The 27,461-nt window shown below is 40.9% G+C and overlaps 1 protein-coding gene across 3 annotated transcripts in view; it reads left to right on the forward strand.

Moving 5' to 3' along the window:
* LOC119494118 (ecto-NOX disulfide-thiol exchanger 2-like) overlaps positions 1 to 27,461 on the forward strand; it is a 200,831-nt gene that overhangs the window by 135,856 nt on the left and 37,514 nt on the right. For all 3 annotated transcript variants that reach the window (XM_037779745.1, XM_037779747.1, XM_037779746.1), the window contains 4 exons: positions 859 to 1,014; positions 14,328 to 14,534; positions 19,283 to 19,516; positions 23,927 to 24,139. In XM_037779745.1, the coding sequence (XP_037635673.1) occupies positions 859 to 1,014; positions 14,328 to 14,534; positions 19,283 to 19,516; positions 23,927 to 24,139 (810 nt within the window). The remainder of the gene's footprint in view (positions 1 to 858; positions 1,015 to 14,327; positions 14,535 to 19,282; positions 19,517 to 23,926; positions 24,140 to 27,461) is intronic.

Below are 27,461 nucleotides of genomic sequence, written 5' to 3' on the forward strand. Positions count from 1 at the left end.
CCTCCGTGCAACCTCCTCTTGAGCGAACATTGCATCAGTGTTTTGTTGCGCTTTCATATCAGTTTTGTCTCAGTCAAGTTTTTTGTCACTCATGGGGATGGAGGACTTGGCATGCACAGCATCGCATACGTATACACAAGCACACAATGATTTCCATTCTGTGCCGCTGTCTGCTGCAGGTGCAGTGGAGACTCATGGGAGAGGGCCACGTATTTCCATATCAAAAAAAGGCTGGGAATGTGTGCAAGAGTACGAATGTGCGTTTGTGCGTGTGGGTGCGCCCAGGTGCAGTCTAAATCAGTACCTGTGAATATAGTGTTTTTTCTTTGTGATGTTACAGGTCATCATTCAAAGTCTAAATAAAGAAGAGGAGATAGAGAGTCAGTGAGGGAGAGTGTTATAGCTTACGAGTGATTGAGAGATTTTAAGAAAGAAAGACAGACACCAATAGAGAGAGAGAGAGAGGAAGAAGAAGACGAGACACTAAGTAAAAATAGTTTAAATATTCATGTTTTTCGTCAGATGATTTATTCATGAGTGGCTGATATATTCAGTTATTTATAAACTGCTTGTGTGTCACCACTGTTGACAGAAGTGTTGCTCTGTGTTCACGGAGGAAGTACACAATGTAAAAATGCAACATGAAACGCCAGCGTGTGCTCAAATGATGTCACAGTAAAGGTTAGCTGTGACTGAATAGCAATTAGGAGACAAAAGCTAATTTCTTAATGTGTGTGCTCTGTGTGTCACTGCTTCCCCAGCTGCTGCTGCTGCTGCTGCTGCTGCTGCTTCTGCTTCTGCTGCTGCTTCTGTGTTACTTGCTATGTATTCTCATCCATGTTTCTTTCCTGACTCCAGATTTTGACCCCGGTCTCGGGCTGATGACTGGCATTACCTCCATAAATCCCATGATGCCCGGCCTGGGCCTGGCGCCCCCGCCCCTCTCCCAGGACGTGCCAGTTGTCAAGGAGATCATCCACTGCAAGAGCTGCACGCTGTTTCCTCCTAACCCCAGTAAGTCTCATACATACTTGCCAACCCCTCCCGATTTTCCCGGGAGACTCACGTTTTTCATTGCCCTCCCCCGGTTTCTGTCACAATTCTCTCGTATTTCTCCCGATTTATGACAAACGTTCACACTTTTTTTTTTTTTCCTTTTCGTTACCTCAACCTGTTTCTGGCGCTGCACAGCGTATGTAAAAGCCCTACTGTCTCCACCTGGACGACAATACAGCTACTCCTAATGTTGTTTCCTGGGTAAAGAGAGCTGCTCGTGGTTTGAGCTGTGCTTGTGCGTTGCACCCAAAGTTGTGCTTTGCTCGATGCAGCAAAACGTCGTCGTGGTGTGGCATAAGCCGTTGAAAATACCGGGGGTCATAGCGCATGCGAGTGAGAGAAAGAGAGAGAAATGAGTGAATGAATGAAAACTGATGATGCCAGAGATTCACACAAGTTCACACCAGAGGGGCCAATTACCCTGTAAGTAGTAAAATTAAAAGTATTTAACATAAAACTGCTGTTGCAGTGTACTTTATATATATATAATTATTTTTCATTTTTCATTCTATAAAAGTCACCAGAATGCAGGAAACAGAGTCTCTGAAACAAAATTTTTTTTCCGGTTGGAGAACCCCAAGACAATCCTCCGTATGTTTGAAGTCTCAAGGTTGTCTAGTATGGTCTCATAGTAAGTCGTCACTGCTGTTGTAAGAGATATAAGCATCGCAGAAGCGCTGCGAGCTGACCCGTCGGCTACGAGCCTGGAGCATGTTTTATTTAGCGATAGCAGTAGTGTGCATTATCTATGACTCATCTCTGTCCTCACATTCGGGGCTGTGTGGACACCCTATGCACCACTCAGCCAGATATTGTGCGACAACGAAGAAGAAGTCCTTCCATAATGTCACCTTTAATAGCTCTTTAGCCGGCAGAGCGTGGCTGATTTGCATTCAGGTTTCATCAGGAAGGAGGAGAGGTGGGAGGATTAGAGTAGGTGTTAAGGTGTGTGTATGCATGCGGGCGTCCACTTGTGTGATGTATAATTGGAGGAGTGACCTCTGTGAACGCAGGTGCACGGTGCTGCTGTCTTCAATATGCCAGGCCAGAGGAGGTGATGGACTTTGTCCTCCTCTCAACTCAACTCACCCTTATCGCTGCATCTCTTCTTAATCTCCCCTCACCTGCTCGCTCCACTGTACCGTATACATACATCTTCCCTTCCCTTCCCTCTCTCTCTCTCTCTTTATCATATACTGCATCTCCTCTCCTCCCACCTCATGTTTAAGGGGTCAAATCCACTTAATTACCTGATCACCAGATACTACTTCCAGTTCAAAAGGTCTTTGTCAGGCTTTGACTGTTGCATATGTATATGTAGAAACACACACTCTCTCTTTTGCACACGCATGCCTTGGACAAACACACACACACACACACACACACACACATATACATAAGATCTGTAATGAATGGGGGTTCGTGGTATCCTTGAACCGTCACTTAATGAGGTATGAAAATAAGGATGAAGGGGCAGAAAAAGTCTCCGCTCTCATAATGAAATTGTTAAATTGTCATTATTACTTATAGCCACAGTGCTGTCCCCTGTGGGCCATTATAGGTGGTTCATGGTAATTGGGTTAATCTCTCCACTGTGTTCGGAAGGAGTAAAAGGAGATTTTTTTTCTTATTATAGCATAAAGCATGCGAGCTCTCCGTCTGAACCAGGAGAAAATGTTGACCAGACGAAATAGCAGGTCAACAAAAGTTAACCAGCCGTTATTATATATGATTGAGCAACAGAGGAGTGGACTAGAGTCTGAACACCATTCCTATACTCCTCTATTCCTATACTGGGATGGCTCCCATAGGGGCCATTGCCTCTGTGACAAGTCCAGTCTCCCTTATAGCCTTTCATAAGATGCCACCGCAATTCATCCCAAGATGCAGCGCAGATATATTATATCATATTTCAATAGCATAGCATCTAAATAGGATTAGATGCTATGGCAATATATGCTGTGAGATGATGTCTCTATAGCATTCACACTGAGGTTATTTCGCCTTTAATATCTCTTTATGGGGCCATTGTGGGTAATGTAGCAACGGCATTATTAGGACTGCTTGATGACAATATGGGGTTTATAGCGCTTGCATCGATGCGATGGAGTCCGTTGATTTGTCAGGTGTCTAATTTACATCCCCATCTGGTTATCATCTATATGGAACCTTAACATCTTACAATATTATGTTAAAGTTTTCCAAATCAGTACTTTTATGTATACGTTCAAAGTGGGAAAATCTTTCAAATAATGTAAGGTCTTATTGTAAAACAGTTTTAGAGTTACTCCCACTCAACCAGACAATCGTCTAATCTTCAACCTCCCAAGCTTCTTTAAAGCAGAGGTCAGTTTTCAACCGGTTCTCACTCCCAATTCATCACATACCTCACAGCTTGGTCAGTGCCCCCTCGGCGTCTGATACCAACGCACCAGGCATCAGACGCAATATGTGTATAAATAGAAAATTCACCTATGAGCTTTCATGTAAAGTCATAAACAGTGAACAGAAAATGTGCCACAAAATGACATCCAAGCCAAAAAACAAACAAACTCTGCAACAATGAAAGAACCTGCTGTAGTACAAAAAAAAAACACTAATTGTACCTCCTCACTGTACGTAACACCATGTAATAGATATTTATGCAATATACATGTATGTGTGACAGGTAAGGGATAATGTACAGCTAGCGGGTCATTGTGAAAGAAACCCCTTCAGGGCATTGAGAGACCACTCCGCTTTGCGTCGGGGTGCAGCATCATCTTGTCTGGGTTTCTTTCACAACCATGACCCGCTAGCTGTACATTATCCCGCTTATTACACGGCCTCTTACTTAAGAAATCAATAATTTAACACAAAAACAGTCCGCCAGAGTCTGACATCAGAACTGAGCCCATAGCAACGGTCTGTCATACATAGCAACGTTCTGCTATAAAGAAACAACAGACAGCAGAACGCCGTGATTGACCAATCAGAATCGAGTATTCAACACAATTTTGATAATTTAATTGATCATTTTGCATGCGATGGCTCAAACAATGAAATCATGTTTGGAAGTTGTGAAGATGACAATTTCAGTGAGAATAAACTTGTCAGTTTTGATCAGCAAGACATGAGCAAGTGGTTATTGTTCAAACTGTAGGCAAGTGTATACTGACACGTGCAATTTGCTTGAACGAATGAAAAATTCTCATCTGTTGTGAACAGCAAACTACCTGTTGAGAGATTCTCATTCGAGAATTGAGCCAAAGTGAATGAGCAATACTGTAAAACATTGCGTAATAAACAGCAAAAATAAAACCACTTGAAATACAACACTTCCTTCACACACTTGCATTCTGTGAATAATTAAACGTGATCCTCGTGTTCACTCCCTCTGGGAGGAACTTTCTCCCTTTGCGTTAGAGAAAACTGTCTGTCTGCGGGCTTTTTCAAGGCAACCTCACATGTCAGATGGAGAAGACGTCAATTTCAATGTGGCCTATTAGTGAGAGCTCCTCTCTACAACCAGCGTGGGAGACGGCCTTTTGATACCAAGTGTGTTTGAGTTCACTGTTCACCCTTCGTATGAAGCATCACTGTCAAGATTTAATGCAGACAGAAACATTAATCACATGCAATGAATTAAGTAATGAACATTTCGTACCTTCAGGCCTTTACGCGCTAGTGATCAGAGAAACACCTTACTCAGAGTTCATTCTAATCCTGAGGCTGAACGAGGAGTCAGACTGTTAACATTACAACACAAGAACCTGCCATAAACACTCACTGTATGACCTCCGGTTCATTCTTTCCCAGTGTGAGCACTTTTTCTTTCCTTTTTGTCTTCTTACAGGCACAAGAGCCCCGTTACTAAAAGATATTATTCTTCAGTTCGAGCCTTCACTTCACCCTCTGAGTCTCTTTTATTGTGTGTATGACAAAAGATGTAAAATAAACAGCTAAGAAGGCTTTTTAAAAAAAAAAAAAAAGGACTCATAAACATGGATTTATACCGTATGCAGCTCAGCGGGTACAGATGGCACGTACACTGCTAAGGTTAAGGACTCCATCTCCTATGGGCCTCTCACTCACAAAATTTAAGCACTCATGCTACTTGTAAAGCACTTTGGATAAAAGCATCCACCCAGCGGTGTTTTAAGATATAATGTGGGGCGCCCATTAAGCTGCTTGAACGAAGTCTCTCACTTTAACCCTTCTTCCCGTCCGTCTTCTCTACAACAGCATCTTCACACATCTTTGAGATATCTCCTGGTTTCATTCTTGCCCACCTTTACTCTCATATCACCCGTCTCCTTCAATTAATTTCCATCCAAAACTACCGTTACCACTACTTTACCATCATCTAGTGATCTCTTAACAATTAATCAATCTCTGTTAGATAATATGTGGCCATTTCTGTTAAATATCTATGTCGAAAACCCAATTTGTTTTGGATGGAGAAACTGGATTCTTTCAAGAAAATGAATCAACTGCTCTGCCACTAACTATTCTATAACTTTTGAGATTGCAGGAATAATTGAGATCGGTCTATAATTACAAGCTTGGTCAGATTCTCCAGACTTAAAAATTGGGGTTATAATTGCTTGTTTAAATATTGGAAGAAGTTCCCCAGTATTTATGGGCCTCATCAGAGTATCATACTTTTTATAAAATCAGTGTTTAACCCAAATATATATTTAGCCTTTGAATTATTTAATTGATTAATTGTTTGTTGAATTTGACTTTGATCAGTCTTTGTAATGAAAAAGGACCTAGCTGCGTCATTTACTGAGTTCTCTGACAGCTCTATCGGTTTAACATTTCTGCCAGTTCTTCCACTGACTGGACAAATGAAGCATTAAGTGCATTTGCATTTACCATGCTATCAGAGCTGATCACTCCATTTACATTGAATTGAGTTATTCCTTTTTTCTGATTAGAGAATTAGTCTATAGATATGTCTCCAAAGAGATTAGCTATTTCACCGTGATAATGCAATCAACAGCATAAAGTAGGCAGTTTTTTGCTTTTCTCATTTCACTGACCACTTTATTTCTAAGTCCGAGTATCCGTGTATAATTTTGTGGAAAGTGATTTCTCTTAGTGCAAGATCCCTCTTTTTCATTAGTTGACGAATATCATTAGTAACCCGAGGCAGAGTTGGTCTTTTTTTACCACATTTGAATGGGTTTTATATAATAATGTGTTAACGAAAATTTGTTTTAACGCCACTGATTTCTTTTACGCATTAACGCAACTTGCAGTTTTTAGGTTGTAGCGGGCTCAGTTTTAAAGCTAGAGTGACAATACTGGTATCAGATGAAACTAGAAAACCTAACAAATCAATGTCATACCAGCTTGTCGCAAAAGAGGTTAAATAACGCTCCAAACTTATGCAACATTTTGGCAAGGAAAAACTGGCATGGCCATTTTCAAAGGTGTCCCTTGACCTCTGACCTCAAGATATGTGAATGAAAATGGGTTCTCTGGGTACCCACGAGTCTCCCCTTTACAGACATGCCCACTTTATGATAATCACATGCAGTTTGGGGCAAGTCATAGTCAAATCAGCACACTGACAGCTGTTGTTGCCTGTTGGGCTGCAGTTTGCCATGGTATGATTTGAGCATATTTTTTATGCTAAATGCAGTACCTGTGAGGGTTTCTGGACAATACTTGTCATTGATTTGTGTAGTTAATTGATTTCCAATAATAAATATATACATACATTTGCATAAAGCAAACATATTTGCCCACTCCCATGATGATAAGAGTTTTAAATACCTGACAAATTTCCCTTTAAGGTACATTTTGAATAGTTAAAAAATGTGTGATTAATTTGCGATTAAATATTTTAATCGATTGACAGCTCTACTTTTTACATTTTCAATTGCATTTACCAGTGAATCCATCAAAATGTTGCAACATTAATTCAAATCATGTTTGTAGACGTGAATCCCAATTTATATTCCGTACTTCACTCTCAAACTGAATAGATTTCGTTCTTTTGAATCCCATTCTGTTGATTATTGACATGTCACCTTTAAAGCAAGAAGTGTGCCATAGACGAGAGTCAAAAAGTTTGTCTTTCAGAGGAAGCCAATTTACTCCCACCGTGAAAGAGAAGCACTTTTTCCCCTTTGAAAGATGCCGCGGTTGCCTTCCACAATAGACCAAGACGGTGTCAAAAAACTCTCATGAAACCAATGAGAAGACATTCCTCGGTAGCAGACATTTTTTTAAAGAGATCAAGGGTAAAGTGTCATCTAAATAACAGCATTTCAGGGGTAGGAATTTAATCCAGCAATTTATTTGAGCAGATGGGAAGACGTTCACCCAGAACCGAGCGGAGCCATCGAGGAGATTTCTTGGCTCACTGGAAGGTTTCCGCTGTAATTGAAGCCTCTGGGGTTCTTCTAAGGGGGTCAAAGCGCGATAAAAGCTCCACCACGGGGGACAACGCAGGGGGTCACAATAGATAGCTGACATGCGTCTTTCTTTAAAGTTATTTTTTAACAGAGTGTCATAAGGTGTTTTGTGTGGGAATAAAAAAGATAGAGAGAAAACGTGGACAGAAATGTTGCTTTGAACAGCGTGTGAAGTTCGAGGAGGATTGTGAGTCAGCGCTCTATTTCCTAAGGTATTTGTTGTGAGTCCAGCAGGCGATAGCCGTGTGTGACGGGGATAGAGGGCAGCAGGTTGCATATGGCAGCTATCAAAGGATGCAGGACCCCCAGCTACTCCTCCGCCTCGGACAGTGTATGCAGCTTTCTCCTCGTTGACCTTTAACTGAACAGCACTGAAACTCAGTAACTCTCTCTATATCGAGCTTTATTCATATCCGCATCCTTATCTTTATGTTTCTCCTATAGTTTTTGACTTAGATATTCATGACTATATTTGTTTTTGAAGCTTTCATTATATTTTTCTTCTCTTTTTTTGGTTTAATTGTTAATATCTATAATTTCTATGTTTATAAGGCCTAATGTTACGTTCTGATTCGATTGGCCAGAACAAAAAAGGAGACAAACCATTTGAACATTTAACAAAATAAGCTTGATTTAAAGGAGCAGTTGTGTAACATTTAGGGGGATCTATTGGCAGAAATGGAATATACTATGAATAAGCATGTTTTCTTTACTTTATATCACCTGATAATAAGAATCGTTGTGTTTTTGTTACCTTAGAATGAGTTGTTTATATCTACATAGGGAGCGGGTCCTCTTCATGGAGTCTGCCATGTTGCACCGCCATGTTTCTACAGTAGCCCAGAACGGACAAACCAAACACTGTTAATTTTCCTGCTTGGGTCGATAATTAGGTTACTCGCTCCCGTCGGCGCTGCTCTCTCTATCTCTTGCTTCACCACTCACTTCCCACGTTCACACACACTCTACGCACTGGCTCTGCTCCAAATGACCTACGCTACTCTTACAACAACTGGCTCTACAGAGGGACATTTGTGTTTTTGCATCGGTCACCGTAGCTCTCCAACACGCTTGGCACACGGGAGAGGCTTCGGTTGGCTGCAATCGCCTCACCTCACCGCTGGATACCGCCACATCCTACATACTGGACCTTTAAACAGATTAAACCTAGTAGGTGAACTGAATGTTTACAGTGTGGATTGTGGGAATCAGTAGTGTGTGTGTGGTGCATGAGTAGAGAATATGTGTGTGCAAGTGAAAACCAAAGCATAGCAGGTGCCTGAAGGGAGAAGCAGAGAGAGTGAAAGAGCTGCTGCTGCTGTGACTTAAGTAACGGAGGAACATCAGGCCCAAGCGCTCCAGATTAGCCCATCAGTCAGCTGCAGGGCAAGAGGAGACACAGGTTAGTAACAGGGAAACCCCAGATGACACCAGGGGTTATCACACCTATATATCAAGATCCAGATCCTTTCATGTTTGTATCATTTTACAGGAGTTTTCTAAATGTTTCTGAAACTCTAAATTGATGTAAAAATGTCACATTTTGTAAAGATTCTTGGGATTCTTCCTCTTTGGTGTTATAAGTTGGTGTAGGTGCCATCATTGCCATTTACACATTGTCATTACACTTAGCGCCTTAAAGGCAGGATTGGTAGTTCAACGTTAACGTTTCTTGTTGTCTTTCGTTCGGCCTCCGTCGAAGTCTGTTTCCACTGATATGCTTTCATTTTTTGGACTCTTTGCTCTGCTTAACGCCGTTCGATAGAAAAACTTTTTTCTGGGACAATAGAGAGCCTTTAGGGAGGTGAGTACTATATACAATTTATATTGTTTTGGGGTATTCCTTTAATGCACAATAGTTGCCTCTCAACGGCTCTCAACATAGCGTCGGCGAGAAGCTAACAGCGCTATGACTGCAAACAACGGCGAAAGTACTGACAGAGCTAACAGTGTTTACCTGGGGGGGAACCAGAGTCTGGATGATACACTTCCTTGACGACACCATTGGTCGGGACGACGTTATCGGTGGTAACTGCCGTATGAGCACCGTATGAGCGCCGTATGAGCGCCGTATGAGCGCAGTGCAGAACGACGGCTGTGAGCTAACCAGTTCACATGCCCAGTGATGTCAACATAGCAGGGAGAAACTCTGATTACTAGACGTTACTCCTCTATATCTTTACATAGTCAATATTCGTCTGCTGCTATATTAATGCTCTGGATATCAACGGTGTCTGGACTTTTTCTTCTTCTCTTAACACAGAAAAACTTCAGATTTGATTAAACATCGTCTCTGTCTTCTTCTTTATGACTCCCACACACAGACAGACACAAACCCATTTTCGTCTGTGGCCCTTTAATGCTGAAGACCTACATTTCATTCGCTGCTTCAGGGGATTACTTTGTGAGTGTCTTTAATGGTCATCAGTTCCTCCGGCTCTTCTTTTTCCAACACTTTTTCATCGATGTCAGGCTCGTCTGTCTGTAATTACCCTCAAGTAAAAGACCAAAGATGCCCTTCAGAACCCTCCTGTCTACGTGCCTACGTTTCTAAAAAGTCCCCAGTATGGATTTCATCCTCCTTTCAAAGCCAAACATTTTGGTAATGCAGTCACATCTTAAGTGTGTCTGGAAAGAAATGTTGGTTTTTAAAGGATGTCAGCTAAATGTCAGACTGTTGCCTTGTTGTCCTTTTATATTGTCCTCCTCGCTCATCAGACTGAACTCTGTCAGAAATAGCAATTTAATGCTGAATCGTGTAATGAAGCGCAGCATGTTTTAGCTGACTGCAAAGTAAAGGCGGGGAAACTATCACCTTGGTGCTGTCCTAGCGTTGGTGTGTGTGTGTGTTTTCTGGCGTTGAGTATGCGAGTGAGAGAGCAGCCGTGAGTGTGTGCATGTTCCAGTTTTAATGCCATAATCATCGCCAAGGTCAGGGGACGAAGGCGTTTGGGCCATGTGCCAGAGCAAGCTGTGACATGAGGAGGACAAAGCCATAAAGTAGCATTGATGTGTTTTACCATAACTTTGCTACAGGCTCTCCAGCACTAAAGCTACAGGACTGGATAACGGCTCCTCTTGGGCCCATAATTTAAAATTTCATGTCCAACCTTTTGAGCACTGAATGAAAAGTACACTGTGTTTTTTTTTTAATTTAGGAGATGATTGATGGGAAGTCGTATGATTTAGGCCTCAGCTTTATAGCCATGGGAAAGTGGTTTCAGCAGCTCAAAGTGTACATGAATGAGTCGAACATTTCAGCTCTGCTTGGGGTACTTTTCACATAACTGCTGTCCAATTTGTTCCGTCAGTCAGCAAATGTCACTTTACTTTTTATGATGGGCTGCTGGAAGAATTAAAATCCTTTCTGGTGTTATATTTTAAGCTGTAGCTCAGTTCGCTTAACCAGACTATAATTGTTTAAGCCGTATACTAAAACTAGGGCTGTCAATCGATTAAAATATTTAATCGCGATTAATTGCATGATTGTCCGTAGTTAATCGTGATGAAACGCACATTTTGTATTTGTTCAAATTGTACCCTAAAGGTAGATTTGCCAAGTATTTAATACTCTTATCAACATGGGAGTTGTCAAATATGATGCTTTATGAGAACATATGTATATATGTATTATAGAAATCAATTAACAACACAAAACAAGTATCCTCACAGGTACTGCATTTAGCATAACATGGCAAACTGCAGCCCAACAGGCAACAACAGCTGTCAGTGTGTCAGTGTGCTGACTTGACTATGACTTGCCCCAAACAGCATGTGATTATCATAAAGTGGGCATGTCTGTAAAGGGGAGACTCGTGGGTACCCGGAGAACCCATTTACATTCACATATCTTGAGGTCAGAGGTCAAGGGACCCCTTTGAAAATGGCCATGCCAGTTTTTCCTCACCAACATTTTGCATGCGACAATCTAGTATGACATGGTTTGCCTTGTATAGCATCACTAATGGATTCATTTGGTTTTTCTAGTTTCAAATGATGCCATCTATCTTCACTCTGGCTTTAAAACTGAGCCCGCTACAACCTCTGAAAGATTGACGCCCATCAGACCTTTAAGAGGTTAATTAAATATCGAAAGTTGTGTTAATGCATTAATGAAATTAGTGGCGTTAAAAACAAATTTGTGTTAACGCCACTATGATATCGCGTAAACTTTGACAGCCCTAGTATTTTTTCGCTTTGGACCAATCTTCAACTTTATTTTAGTTTTTATATTTTAAGCTCACATTCAATCACCGTCATATCTGTAATATCTATTTCTTACCTAAAAAATGCGCTCAGTTGCCAATTTATTAGGTACACCTAGCTAAAGCTAACACAGTCTTATACAACAGTCCTGCGATAAATTCTTTCTTCAGGATGTTATAATGTTCATTTTGGAGAGGTGTTTATGGTAATTTTTGAGGCTGTAGTTTGTGCTGCTGTATAATTGTATGGTGTTATACAGAGAGGGTTTTCTAATGTTCTATCCATCATATTTATATATGAGGACACATTAAATATGTCAACCTCAGCAACACTAAACTTGAGTTATGCTTCATACCATCTTGTCTAGGTTAGATACCAGTGCTAACATTAAAGCCCAGATGGTTTAGCATCAATCAATTTCCCAGTTTCCCCTTGTGCAGACTGAACCAGTCACTCATATCATCCATGGAAAGCCTCCTCTTTCTGAGATTACATCAGTCAACATTTATCTTTGTTCAGTCAGTAACGTCCTTCATGCTTCGAGCGATCGACACAAAAGGATCAACCTCTCTCCGGACAGAAGGATTGGATTTTCATGCTAGGGATGGCTTGACGTGATTATCTCTGCAATATAAAAGAGACTCAAGCGTATTGTTCCATGTTATATTATATTTCCATCATGGTACGGTCATAGAGAAGTCTTTCCTCGGCCTTCACCCTACTTATCTAAGAATATACTGTGCGTTCCAGTACCCACACTACCCGTACTATTTAGTATGCCAGAAAAAGATTTAGTATGTCTGAATACACAGTATGTCAAATGCAGTTTGCCAAAAATACCAGGATGTCCTACTACATCCGCTCACATTTTGCAGTATATATAAAGGATATATGAGCAAGAGGGTCAAAGTTCAAGGCGAAATGTTATGACGTTATGAGTAGTATGTCCCAATTGTATGCATACTGCACTACAGTATGTACTTTGTAAGGGCAGCTGCAGTATGTACTAAAAGTATACAATTTGGAACATAGCCATAGACATGGGTTTACATCAAGCTTGACATTAGAGACTCGGCACTCAGCAGGTTGCAGGAGATAGAGTGGTGCAGGGATGATGTATTTTTGGAGGCCAAACAGGAAGTTGGTGTCACCTTGATTCCCTCAGCAAAAAGCCAATGGGATTTATCCATTGCACCTGATAAAGTCTTAAAAAACAAAATATCTAACGTGATCACAGTTGTATCCCGACACCATTGCATGCGCAGGTCACCAAAATGTTTTACGCATAATATAACGGTATTTTCCATCCATGGCTGAGACCCTAAAGTGTGTTGTTTTGTTTCATTCAGACTTGATTATTGTAACGTTCTGTTGTCAGTGCTGCTGTATGCTGATACTTAAAGTATTAAGATGGTTCAGAATGCTCCAGCAAGGGCGTGTTTTTAGCTAAAACTAGAAAATGTCACCATCTTACGTTAGTTTTCCCTTCCCTTCATTGGCTACCTGTCCATGTCAGATCAGACTCTAAGGTGCTTCTAGAGGACTTAAGGAAAAGGAGGTTGTGTAGCTCAGATCCTGTCTGTTTCGCAGCACCTGGGAGTTGCTTTTAGAGGTAGAATTTTCATCATCCATTTGTATAATGTGGCTTAAATATAGAGTAATTTTAAAGCACTCAGTTTGATGCATCTGATGGCCATGTTACAGTGTTATATATAATGTACACACCTGTTCTTGACTGGCTGAGGGAGGGAAGAGACGTATTCATGATTACCTCTGCTGTTTCATCTATTCTCGGGTTTATATCGAACTAGAAAAGGCAGACGAGTGCTTGCTGCTAAAATGTCAGTATGAGTGTCGGCACTGTAAGCAGTTGGAGTAAATCGTGTATGAACAGTTGAGACTGTGGGAGTTAGAAGAGCTGAAGAATGTTTTGTTGTTGGTTGATTGAATGAAGGAAGGAAGATTGTTGACATCATGTTAAATACAGTTGAAAGAGAAAATGATTGACTTCATGGGAAGCAATGCGAAGCAAACCCATTTAGCTGGACTGAAATTGGAAAGCAGACTGAATCCATATGGCTTTACCCAAAATAACCCTGAATATTCTGATGTCTTTAATGATTAAAACTTGTCTTAAAACTGATTGATTGCCAATCAACCAACGGTAATCTGAATACTTTTACTTACTTTTGGGTGGATTTCCTGGAGCTGAATTTATGCTGGGGTAGGGCTGGGCAATATATAGTCAAAAAACGATATAAAAATGTCTATGGTATATATTTTTCTATATCGTTTCTATCGCGATATAGGCTAGTCCTATGTTTATTTATTTTTTCTCGATAATTTCACTTAAAACTATTGTGTTCTTAAAATGAGAAAATACTTAGTATGCTTCATTTGTCATAATTTACATAGGAGTATACCAAAATAGGCTTTACCATGTGTTTTTTTCATAAAGACTATTTATTTATTGAAATACCAGAAAACATGCTGTATCGTGATGTACGTATATCGCTATGGAGATATCAAATGACCTATATCGTGATAGAAGATTTGAGGCCGTATCGCTCACCCCTGATGGAAGGTTGGAACTACAGTTGCGACTTCAATTGAAATAATTTTGTTTCTTTTCTTTTTCTTCTCCATGTTTGACAGACCTTCCGCCTCCGGCCACGAGGGAACGCCCTCCCGGGTGTAAGACGGTGTTTGTCGGCGGTCTGCCCGAGAACGCCACTGAGCAGCTCATCGTGGAGATCTTCGGACAGTGTGGGGAAATCGCTGCCATCAGAAAGAGCAAGAAGAACTTCTGCCATATCCGCTTTGCTGAGGAGTTCAATGTGGATAAAGCTCTCTTCCTCTCTGGTAAGATACTCACTCTAAAACCAGTTTCTCAAGTAAAAAATACCACCCTGTGTGGTATTTGATTGTCTTTTATACCAGAAGGAACGTTTTTCTGTCCAGTAAACCTTCTGTCACACTTAGAGCTTGTTGTTTTTATCCTGAACCCTCACTGCTGTGCATTGGAAACCCCAACAAACCTCCAATCTTGTTTTTAGGTATGTATTGGTTTACATTGGGCTTAAAGGTCAGAGGATAACAGCTTTCTTTCTTACCCGCCTGGACAATATTGAATCTGTAGAGACCCCTTGTATTGTCAGTTCACTGCTATCTGTGCCCCGGCACTCCTTCACCTCAGGTGGAGAAAGAATGATGAGCTGTTAACCTTTACTCTGATGGAAATGAAAGGGCTGATATCCATCATTCAGCACTACAATTCTCCAGCTTCACACATTCACTCCACTCAGGACCACTTGACAGATGGATAAATAGATTTTGGGGGGACGGGAGGGGGGCATGGTTGGACAGACAGATTCACTCCATACAAATAGTTTGGAAGTGAACAACACTGGATATGTACTTGAAGGAACAAGAGAGTAGTGCAGGTCTGGAAACCAGTACTATATCGGCCACAATCCTTTCGGCGACGAAGGCCACCAGTTGTCTTTGCCTTTGTCTTGGCCAAACAGTTGCATTTTAACACACTGCAAAGACTACAGCCAACGGCCAGTTTGCACGTACGTTCTGCGCCTGCGTGAGATGAAATAACTCTCCACACCAGCAGGTGGCAGTAGTCTGTATTCATCATTAAAAAAGGGGAAACAGGAAGACGGTGGACGGCGGATATACAAGCCGTTGTTATGATGCGTACATGAAATAAAACAGCGTTTGCCGACCATTTTCACACCACTCTCACTCACCACTTAGCTTCATTCCAGATGGCCATGTCGTTGTGAAAATATCCGTGTATAGGAATGATCAGATGTGATGAAGATGAAAAATGAGAAGAGCCTCCTGTGTTTTTCCTCTTGACTTTACTCGTTGGCTTGCTTTCCTCACTTCCGTTTCTCTTCTCGTCATGTTGAATCGGCCGAAAAACCTCCGACACGGGCAGACTAGAGCCGACGGTGCGGGACACACCGAAAAAAACTAGGCCAACAGACAACTAAACTGAATTCTCAAAAACACGTGGTTAGTTTTGTAAATTGAAACCAAACACAACGAAAACGCAGCAAAATTACTTGGTTAGGTTTAGTAAAAAAAAACATCATGATTAAAAGATATGAACGCTGACCCTTGGTGTCACACTTGGTGTTTGACCCATCCACCACCCCGACCTCCTCCATACGCAGACTTTTTTATTGTACAAAGATATTCGTGTTACGTCAAAAACAAATTTTATCCGCAACAAAATACATTTCCCTCGAAAGGTAATTCACAATTCAGTTACGTTGTATGGGATCATCATTTTAAGGAGACTGAACTACATGACTTTGAATGTGTGCAACTGCAGTTTTGTCTTTCTCTTTTGCTCAGTGTTACCTGATATATTTCATGGTCCTTATGGACGTTTTGTTCTGCACTTGCTGCATAAATCCTCCATTGTGTAAGTGGAGTAAGTTAGCTGCAGTTTAACAGGTCAAAATCCTCGCGCACCCTTTGTCTGAATTGTAAAAGATTCTCTATCGTAAGGGATTAATGAAGCTTTGTGAACAGATGTACAGGTGAAGTACGGCTACTTATAGTAGATGCATTATCAGGCCATCTCATTCTTTAATTATATTCCCCACAGTAACTGTGTTTACTTTCTTCCATTAACCTTGTGATACAGAGCGACGACGCACTAAGCACATACTTACAGAACTCGAGTTACATCCAGGTGACCTTTACTCATTACAGAATAGGAGCCTTGTAATCGCTGTTTACATTTTTCTGTTTTCTGTGATGGAGAGCAGCCTTAGTGATGAGCAGAAGGTTCATAGTGGAGTTGGCTTTTCTGGATGTGTGTTACTGAGAAGGTGACGGCTACTAAACATCTCCACCAATCACCATTTGATTATTTTATCAAGCTATTTCTCAAGGTACACTTATACATACACACATATACAGTATATATGGCAACCAGGGCTGTCAATCAATTCAAATAATAAATCACGATTAATCACAAATTAATTGCACATTTTTTATCTGTTAAAAATGTACCTTAAAGGGAGATTTGACAAGTATTTAATACTCTTCTCAACATGGGGGTGGGCGAATATGCTGCTTTATGCAAATGTATGTATATATTTATTATTGTAAATCCATTAACAACACAAAACAATGACAGATATTGTCCAGAAACCCTCACAGGTACTGCATTTAACATAAAGAAAATATGCTAAAATCACAACATGGCAAACTGAACCCCCACAGGCAACAACAGCTGTCAGTGTGTCAGTGTGCTGACTTGACTATGACTTGCTCTAAACTGCATGTGATTATCATAAAGTGGGCATGTCTGTAAAGGGGAGACTCCTGGGTACCCATAGAACCCATTTACATTCGCATATCTTGAGGTCAGAGGTCAAGGGACCCCTTTGAAAAAGGTCATGGCAAATTTTCTTTACCAAATTTCAGTGTATGCTTGGAGCGTTATTTAGCCTCCATTGTGACAACTGTAGCACCTCAACACAAAAAAAACAGATCAAAATGAAAAAATCACACTGAACTCACTGGTGACGTACTTAACATTAATGAGCAAGCCTTTGAAATTTGGCCGAGCCATTTGGGGACAAAATAAAAGGATCTTTGATTTAAACTAATGCAGCTGTTACGCCTCACTCCACAGTTCATGCTTGTGTAGAGTCATGACGGCTTTGACAATACAGTATACCAAACTGTACGTCATGTATACTTAGAAATGAACACACCGAATGTCTGTCTGGGAACATGTTAAGCACTTCTCGACCACCTAGTATGACATGGTTGGTGCCAATGGATTCCTCAGGTTTTCGGTGGCCCGTGGGACTTGTAAGAGGTTAATTAAAAATTGCGTTAATGCGTTAAAGACATTATTGGCGTTAAAACTTATTTTTGTTAACGCGTTATTATCGCTTTGACAGCCCTAATGGCAATACAAGAGATGAATGAGGATGAATCCTCATTTGTTTTCTGTGGGTGTTTTTATGGAAATGTGGATTTTTCATTTGAGGAGCGCCTATGGTTTCCACATTTTATCATGTGTCATGCAGTGTTGGACTCGCCCTGCCTTGGTCTTGGTCTGGACTTGGTCTCAATCCCTCAAAGTCTTGGTGTTGTCGCTCTTATACGCTCTGGTCTTGGACATCACTTGGTTCAACACTGATATAACACATCAGTTAATGCTACACCGTGTCTTTACTAGACTTCCAAGTAGTCTAACAATGTCTGTATTATTCAGTTATTGACTGAGCTCTATGCTGCTTGACTCACAGTGTCATCTGCTTCTATTGATTTCTCTCAGGGTCACACCACCGCACAAATGAATTTGCTCACATTTAAAATCCTCCGGCCGATGGGATGCTGCTTTAACTGCTCCTAGAGAGGAAGCGGCCTCTCTGTTTGTCATGTGACACCAGCTTATGATTTTTTTTTTCTCATTATTTTATCTCCAACCAGCAGCTCCTCCAGCAGCTCCTCCTGCACAGATGCCTTAAATCTCTCTATGTGAATTGCAGACCATATATTCCCTCTTCACAAAGCTCATTTAAAAGACCAGCCACCGCAATAATACCCTCTGCATTATTTAATGTGTGTGTGAATTCATCCACCTCTTCCCTACAGTACGACCGGAGCTATAAGTCCATATATTAGCCAGATGACAGACCTGTGTAGCTTTCTCATAAATACTACTTTCCGTAACACTCTGGCCTCTTTTCCTAAAACACCCTCACACACACACACACACATACGCAACACTACTACAGCAGCCTCGGCACACTGAGGTCTACCTTTATGAAATATTGAAGCAAAAGCGAGAGGCGTGAGCCGGGAGAGCAGACCTGTGAAACAACCCAAAGCTCACACCTTTCTTCTGCTCGCACCGACATCCAGCTTCATCTCTGCTTTCCCTCCGATGAGAGCGTTCGTACGTACTGTACTGTCTGTGTTTGGAGGGAAAGGCTGGCCCTGGGCTTTCTCAGCTTGTTTCCTAGTTTGTGAATTCACACTGTGCTGTAAACAACCCATCGTTCTCACAGATCATTCAGACCAATCAATTAACGAAACGAGTGTGATTGCACTTGACACCCACGCACAGGCAGCGGAACGAGCTTTGAGTGTCAGGTGGGAGGCGGCGAGGTGATCCAGGACCGCCGCTGTAATTAGTGTCTCACACTCGTGCATACAGAATAAAAAGCTGGAGTGACTTGCTAGGTGTTGGTCTATACACCTGGCTGCAGTAACAGGACACATGGTGAGGACAAAGAGGATGTGTAGATCAGGTTGTTCCTTTCTATCTGAAGGCAAATAAGGACAAGTTGATCAATTTAACTTTGTGTGTGTGTGAATGTAGTCTTTTGCCTATTTGTGCTTGTCATTCTGTCTGTGCTTATCTCTGTCTATTAACTCTACATCTGAATCCGTGTAGGTGGTGATAGAAATTGATATTTCACCCTGTTGCCACTCATCCAATCAATGAAATGTGTCATCCTTCATGTCCTCTGTTTTCTCTCTATCTCTAAAGTCCATGTTTTCCCCCCAGACCTCACCTTTTTTTTCTTAACTTATCACCTCTCCTTCCTGTTCCGTAGGTTACCGTATCCGTTTGGGCTCCAGCACAGACAAAAAAGACTCCGGCCGTCTCCACGTGGACTTCGCCCAGGCCAGAGACGACTTCTACGAGTGGGAGTGTCACCAGCGCATGTTGGCCAGAGAGGAGAGGCACCGGCGCAAGATGGAGGAGGATCGCCTCCGGCCGCCCTCCCCTCCTCCCATCGTCCACTACTCGGAGCACGAGTGCAGCGAGCTGGGAGACAAGATCAAAGGTTGGTAGACAAACAATGTCAGTCGGTGGATCCACCACTTTAGTCCAGACCGAAATATCTCAACAGCTAATGGATGGATTGCCATGAAATTTGGCACAGACACTCATGTCCCCCCGTCAGGATGAATCGTAATAACTTTGGTGATCCGCTGACTTTTTATTTAGCGCCACCATCAGGTCAGCATTTTAATTTGTCCAATACTTTGGTTCATTCCCATCAGCCTCAACTGTACTTTGTGTTTTGTGCTACTTAGGAAATGTTATGTATATATGTAAGGGATAATGTACAGCAAGTTGTTGTGAAATAACAATGTCCTGTATCTCCCTGAAGGGGTTTATTTCACAACAATGACCCGCTAGCTGTACGTTATCCCACTTATTACACAGCTACGTACGTAAGAAATCAATAATTTGACACAAAAATGGTCCACCAGAGTCTGACATCAGAACTGTGTCCATAGCAACGGTCTGCTATACATAGCAACGGTCTGTTATAATGAAATAACAGACCATAAAGCGCCGTGATTGACCAATCAGAATCAAGTATTCAACAAAGCTGCGTAATAAAAATATACGGCATGCATTATCATAGTAAGCATGTTAACATGTGGACATTACCAACTAACCCTTTCAGTTATTTCCAAACGTAGCACAGCTAACTTTGTCTCAGCTAGTGCTAGCGTTCACATTATACATAACTTTATTGATTAGCTTCGATTAGCTTTCTTTGGTAACCTACGTCACTGCTTTTTGCAACAGCTGAGTGGGCGTTTCCATTTGAACAGAACGGAACTAGATGTCTAAACGCGATCCTGTCTATTGTCTTCTTTTTACGCGCATAAATACAGTGATTGTGTATTGGGGCTCAGAGCGCTGCCAGAACATGGATGACCTACACCCAATCCTGTGCCTGAACGCATCTTGTGTAGACGGAGCATGAGGCTGCTGCTGCTTGACTAATCTTATAATCAACTAATCCTTTCAGCTTGAAATATCTTCAATATTTACCAGTTCAAAATGCAACCTGGTGCAGAATATTGAAATATGGAGTCCCATGTAGGGATGAAAATATGTTTAAGTTTATCCTAAATGTATTTAGAGCCAGCAGTGACGGTAATCTAAACACACTTGACATTTCAGTATGTGCAGACTTTTTCTCATTTGAGTGTCTTGTACTTCTGCCTCCTACTGAGAATTTAAAGTGACTTGATACTTGTTAATCATATTCCTTGACTGCATACTGTAATTTAAAATATTTAAATGCCATGTGTGGTTGAGTTTAGTTCCCATCAATGTTCAGAGCACATATAAGGAGAGGGCGGGCTGAAGGGGCCTCTGGGATGTGAGGATATCTTGTTGAGCATTTTAAATTCTCAATGTAATCAAACATCGGTCGCTAGAGATTCATTGTTGATCCCCGGTGACATTTCTGTCCTCAGCCTCCGTCTTTACTGTAACATTAAAGCTAGGAAGGCACTTGCCCTAAAATAGCTCAAGAGATCCACTAGATCTGGAGTGTAGGTGATAATTGTATGCCTTTTTATGCAGATACCTGATTTATCTGCTAATTGACCACTTAAAAACCAACATTCTCGTCTATTTGTCAGATTTATGGAGGAAAGGTCATTTTTTCCTGAACTTCACTTCCATTCTCTACTGATTGGGCCAACTTTTATTTCATTGTTTAAGTCACATTATATTTTCAATAGGGCTGTCAATCAATTAAAATATTTAATCACAATTAATCGCGTGATTGTCCGTAGTTAATCACGATAAATCACACATTTATTATCTGTTCAAAATGTACCTTAAAGGGAGATATGTCAAATATTTAATACTCTTATCAACATGGGAGTGAGCAAATTTGCTTGCCTTTTGCAAATGTATTTATATATTTATTATTGGAAATCAATAAACAACACAAAACAATGACAAATATTGTCCAGAAACCCTCACAGTATAAAAAATATACTCAAATCACAACATGGCAAACTGCAGGCCAACAGGCAACAACAGCTGTCAGTGTGTCAGTGTGCTGACTTGACTATGACTTGCCCCCCAAACTGCATGTGATTATCATAAAGTGGGCATGACTGTAAAGGGGAGACTCGTGGGTACCCATAGAACCCATTTTCATTTACATATCTTGAGGTCAGAGGTCAAGGGACCCCTTTGAAAATGGCCAAGACAGTTTTTCCCCACCAAAATCTAGCATAAGTTTGGAGAACTATTTAGCCTCCTTCATGACAAGCTAGTATGACATCAATGGATTCCTTAGATTTAGTTTCATATGATGCCGTTATCTTCAGCAGCTTTAAAACGGAGCCCGCTACACCCTCCGAAATATCGGCTACCCGTCAGATTTTTAACAGGTAAAATAAAATGCGTTAAAGAAATTAGTGGTGTTAAAACAACTGTGTGTTCACACGTTATTATCACGTTAACTTTGACAGCCCTAACTTTTGAATATGTTTGAATAGAGAAATAAAAGGCATGGCAGAACCAAATTAATTGAGAAAAAGTCAGTGGGTGATTTCACAAGAAAATGATATTGCTGCTGAAATGCAGCACCGTTTACTGGGATGTTTCACAAGTCTTTTTCTTACAGCTGTTCACAGACCTCTTTGTTTACTCAGTGACACACTTTGCAGCGAAATAGTATCACTTTGTCTGGTAAAATAATTATGTTCTGGATCATTTTCTGCAAGTTTTAAGTCACCGTCCCATCTGTTCCTGTCAGAATAGCTCTGACTTATGGATAAAGAGAAAAACACAGAGAAACAAAGACTGCGAGAAGTTTTCTAATGGGGGTATTTATTTCTGGTAAGACATTCTTATATTTGAATTTGTGTATTTTATGCTCAGGTAATGCCTCAGCTGAAGACCCATTAAATGAAAATCTGAATCTATCTGGCCCCTCTGGCCGTTGTCAGTGATCGAATACCACTAATATTCCTCCAGATTGTCTATTAATAATGCCGCTGCAGGGAGCCATGTATTATGAGACCCGAGTCTGCCTATAAACAAACAGGAACACCTCGGGGATTCATGAGATAGCACCTTGATTCAATATCTGTTGCTGTGATAGATCATCAGTCATGTATGCCGTCTGATGGACCCTACTTATGTACGTGCGTGCGTGCGTGCGTGCGTGCGTGCGTGCGTGCGTGCGTGCGTGCGTGCGTGCGTGCGTGCGTGCGTGCGTGCGGTTGAGACAGATAGAAATATTGAGAGCATCTACAGAACCTGGTTTAAATAAATATAAACCTCCCCAGCTGTTCAATCTGTAAAGACGCTAAGTAAAGTTTATGTGTATGTACATGATGCATGTTCACCACTCTTTGCAGGTTTGTGTGTGTGTGTTTGTGTGTGTTGTATACTGACATGTGGGAGCGTATTCCCTACCATGCTCCCCTGACTTGTAAGCAGCCCAGCGAGGCAGCAGAGGACGTACCAACCACAGCGGAATAACAACAATAGAAATCAATAAAGTCTCCCGACATCATCTGATTATTCACCAGACAAAGCAGCAGCGCTGCTAAACAACGTGAGCTCTGTAAACAGCGGCTATACCCTATAACACCCGGCTCACCTCTCCTGTAGGCATTTGGCGCGGGTTGTTTACCGAAGATATTTATAGGAAAGACGGGAACTGATTGATTTTTACCCCAACGCCGTTCTTTCTTATTTAACCTCTTGCTCTTTTATGTTCAGCATATAGAAATGATCATTTTTTCTCCGCGATCATTTATTTAATCCGTTCTGATCCTTTCATCCCGAGATGGCAGCGAGTTCTTGGAAGTTATTTTCATCTCATCATCTTCATGTCCTCATTCTTTCTTTCCTGGCACTCCTACGTGCGACCTGGAGAGACGACTCCAACAGATGTTGCTAAGACAGCTTGTGCAAACATTGAAATAATGCACAAACATTAATTAAATTGAACTTTATATGACTACTGGATGCTTTAGATGAAAGTTGAGTTGCTACTCGTCTTCTTTTCTGAGATCCACTTTTTTTGGGTGTATGTTGTGAAATGTTTTCTGTATTTTGGGTTGATGTTGAACTTGTTGAGTCCTGCATGTTGCTGATCTTTGCAGAGGCAGCTCTTCTTTGATCCTGATGACTCTAACTCTTTCCTTCTGTCTCTTTTTGGCCAGATAAAACTTTAGTTGGCAGAGGCTGCTCTGTTATTGTACCTCTGTGGTATCGATTTCATTCTCCCCTTTCCTCCCTTTTTACTTCCTATTTCAGTCAAATGATTGAGAGTTTGTAAAGGCGGCACTTTTTTACAACCTTTCTTATGTACACTCCTTTCTCCGTCACTTCTGCCCAGACAACAGTGAATATACTGAGGCAAATTTTCTTTTTATCTCACCATGCTCATATTGACTCCTCCCTTCTTCCTTAGATGACAATAAGTTTCCTGAAGCGGTGCGTGTTCTCCTGACCTGGCTGGAACGAGGTGAAGTCAACCGCAGGAACGCCAACAACTTCTACTCCATGATCCAGTCGTCCAACGGCCACATCCGCCGGCTGATGAGCGAGAAGAGTCAGCACGAGAAGGAGGTGGAGGAGGCCAAAGACAAGTTCAAGACGGCGATGGTCACCATACTGGCTCAGTGTGAGTCCTCTCTGCTCAGTCACACAGTACATGTCTATGTAGTTTCAGGATGGCAAAGAGCATTAGCTTCAGATAATATACCTTTTATGGATCCAGTATTATGTGTTAGCCTTTTTTATAAGAGATTTGTAACTGCAAATTACATTTTTAAATGTAACGCAGCACACACAGGGCAACTTATATTCATACTCATATTCAATCATTCTGTCACTCCCATGCACTAGGGCTTTCAATTGATTAAAATAGTTAATCTTGATTAATCACAAATTAATCGCATGTTTTTTATCTGTTCAAAATGTACCTTAAAGAGAGATTTATCAAGTATTTAATACTCTTATCAACATGGGAGTAGGCAACTATGCTTGCTTTATGCAAATGTATGTATATATTTATTATTGGACATCAATTAACAACACAAAACAAGGACAGATATTGTCCAGAAACCCTCACAGGTACTGCATTTAGCATACAAAATATGCTCAAATCATAACACGGCAAACTGCAGCCCAACAGGTAACAACAGCTGTCAGTGTGTCAGTGTGCTGACTTGACTATGACTTGCCCCAAACTGCATGTGATTATCATAAAGTGGGCATGTCTGTAAAGGGGAGACTCGTGGGTACCCCTAGAACCCATTTTCATTCACATATCTTGAGGTCAGAGGTCAAGGGACCCCTTTGAAAATGGCCATACCAGTTTTTCCTCGCCAAAATTTTGCGTAAATTTGGAGCGTTATTTAGCCTCCATTGTCACAAGCTAGTAAGACATGGTTGTTCTGATGGATTCCTTAGGTTTTTCTAGTTTCATATGATACCAGTACCTTCCCTCTAACTTTAAAACTGAGCCTGCTACAATCGTGAAATCGCAAGTTACGTTAAAGAAAGTAGTGGCATTAAAACAAATTTGTGTTAAGGGGTTTTTATCGCGTTATCTTTGACAGCCCTAATATAAAGTGTTACTGAAGCAATTATCACAACTGTAGCACCTCAACACTAAAAAAAAACAGATCAAAATGAAAAAATCTAACTGAAGTCACTGGTGACGTACTTCACATTAATGAGCAAGCCTTTGAAATTTGCCAGAGCCATTTGGGGACAAAATAAAAGGATCTTTGATTTCAACTAATTTGTTATGCTTCACTCCACAGTTCATGCTTGTGTAAAAGGGGAAACTCAGGACAAGTGTTATGAAAGCTTTAACCATACAGTATACCAAACTGTGCGTCAAGTATACTTAGAAATGAACACTCTGAATGTCTGTCTGGGAACATGTTAAACACCACAGAAACACAGTATATTCAAAAGGGACATGTTTTACATTCAACAACAAATGTTTCCTTCATGATTTTCAGTAATGTTGGATTTTAAATGTTGTTGTTTTTGTTCCTACTTGACTCGTGATGAAGCCAAATTGTGTCTTAACATGGAAAATTGACCACCAGTCACAGAAACCGGATATTATTACCAGTGAGATCACAGGTTAAGTAGCATGTGGGCTCAAAGAGCGTGTCCCTCTCAATCACACACACAGGCACTCAGTAAACAATTTATCCTGTGTCCGATGGAGAACACCATCCCCATCATACAGAATTTACCATTCAGTTATTGCTACACTTTGGTAACAGGGGCAATCGACCGCGCTACGCTGCAGCAATTCCCATGACACACTGCAGTCTGGCGTTTTATCACAGGTCACCGCTCTGTACACGGCATATCAAATGCTCAAATACCCAGAGAGAAATACCATGACATAAATACGCTCTAACCCAAACGTTTTCACACATACACTCACCAACATTATCTCTCTCTCTCTCTCTTTACATTAATGATAAATACAATAGGGAGCAAAAGTATATAAATACATAAACAGATTATACATAAATACAATATTAAAGGAGGCTAAATAACGCTCCAAACTTAATCTAAATTTTGGCGAGGAAAAACTGGCATGGCCATTTTCAAAGGGGTCCCTTGACCTCTGACCTCAAGATATGTGAATGAAAATAGGCTCTATGGGTACCCACGAGTCTCCCCTTTACAGACATGCCCACTTTATGATAATAACATGCAGTTTGGGGCAAGTCATAGTCAAGTCAGCACACTGACACACTGACAGCTGTTGTTACCTGTTGGGCTGCAGTTTGCATTGTTATGATTTGAGCATATGTTTTATGCTAAATGCAATACCTGTGAGGGTTTCTGGACAATATTTGTCATTGTTTTGTGTTGTTAGCAAAAAGCAAGCATATTTTCCCACTCCCATGTTGATAAGAGTATTAAATACTTGACAAATCTCCCTTTTAAAGGTACATTTTGAACAGATAAAAATGTTTGACAGCCCTAATATATATATATATAAAAAAAATAAAAAACAAGCTTTCGGATTCTGATTTGAAGGTCAATTACCATGGCAACAGTCGAAGCTTCGAAGCATTCGGGTCACCCCTATACAACACCCTCTGTTCTTCGACCCTCTAGAGATAGACATATTTTGCTATACAATATAAAGCACTCATTATTATTACATAAGATACATGATAAAGTACTGCACTGTACTACTATATGGACAGTCTTTGGGGATTCAAGGCATTCATTCATGTTGTTTACCTTTATGTTACACTGCCCTTCAACACTTTGTTCTCCTTTTTCCATTATATCTGACACATTACAATGTATTCAACATGTGTTACATGACAAAAGGCACAACAAACTATGAATGGTTAGTTGAATGGCATTAAGCAACAATAGTGAGTATCCTTCCCCTGAGATCCTTGATGCATGTTGATTAGCTTGCTTGTATTGATATCTACATGCATCGTATTGGTTTCAAAAGGGCAGAGTAAAGCGGGTTACAACCTCCAAAGACTTTCTCTTTCTTTGCCTCTCTCTCATTATGTGTCTCTATTTCTCTCCGTCAGTCACTCTCTTTCTTTCTGTGTTTCTCTCTCATTAAAGGCCATCCACATCCAACATAGAGACACTTATATCTATTCATGAGTTTGTCTTTCGCTCGCCGTAGTTTCCACCCATGCAAATGTCAACACCGGGATTGGTCTCCCATGAGGCAGTTTTACACACCTCACCTGCGAACAAAAGACACATCCATATTTAACCGGGCTTTGCTTTTGTCAGAGACCGCCATCCAAGGACATATTGTTATAGGCATTATCACTTCTGTCACCTTGAAGAGAATTACCTTCACTGAAAAGCTCTTGACATTGTCCCTGATTTGATTTTCTTTTCTTTTTTTTTTCAAGTGAAAATGGACAACTTTTTTAACTTAAGTGCTTTTATTGTTGGCGCCGCTGTCACAAAGACAACCG

Source organism: Sebastes umbrosus, chromosome 9, assembly GCF_015220745.1.
Source record: "Sebastes umbrosus isolate fSebUmb1 chromosome 9, fSebUmb1.pri, whole genome shotgun sequence".
In the NCBI taxonomy this organism is placed as follows: domain Eukaryota; kingdom Metazoa; phylum Chordata; class Actinopteri; order Perciformes; family Sebastidae; genus Sebastes; species Sebastes umbrosus.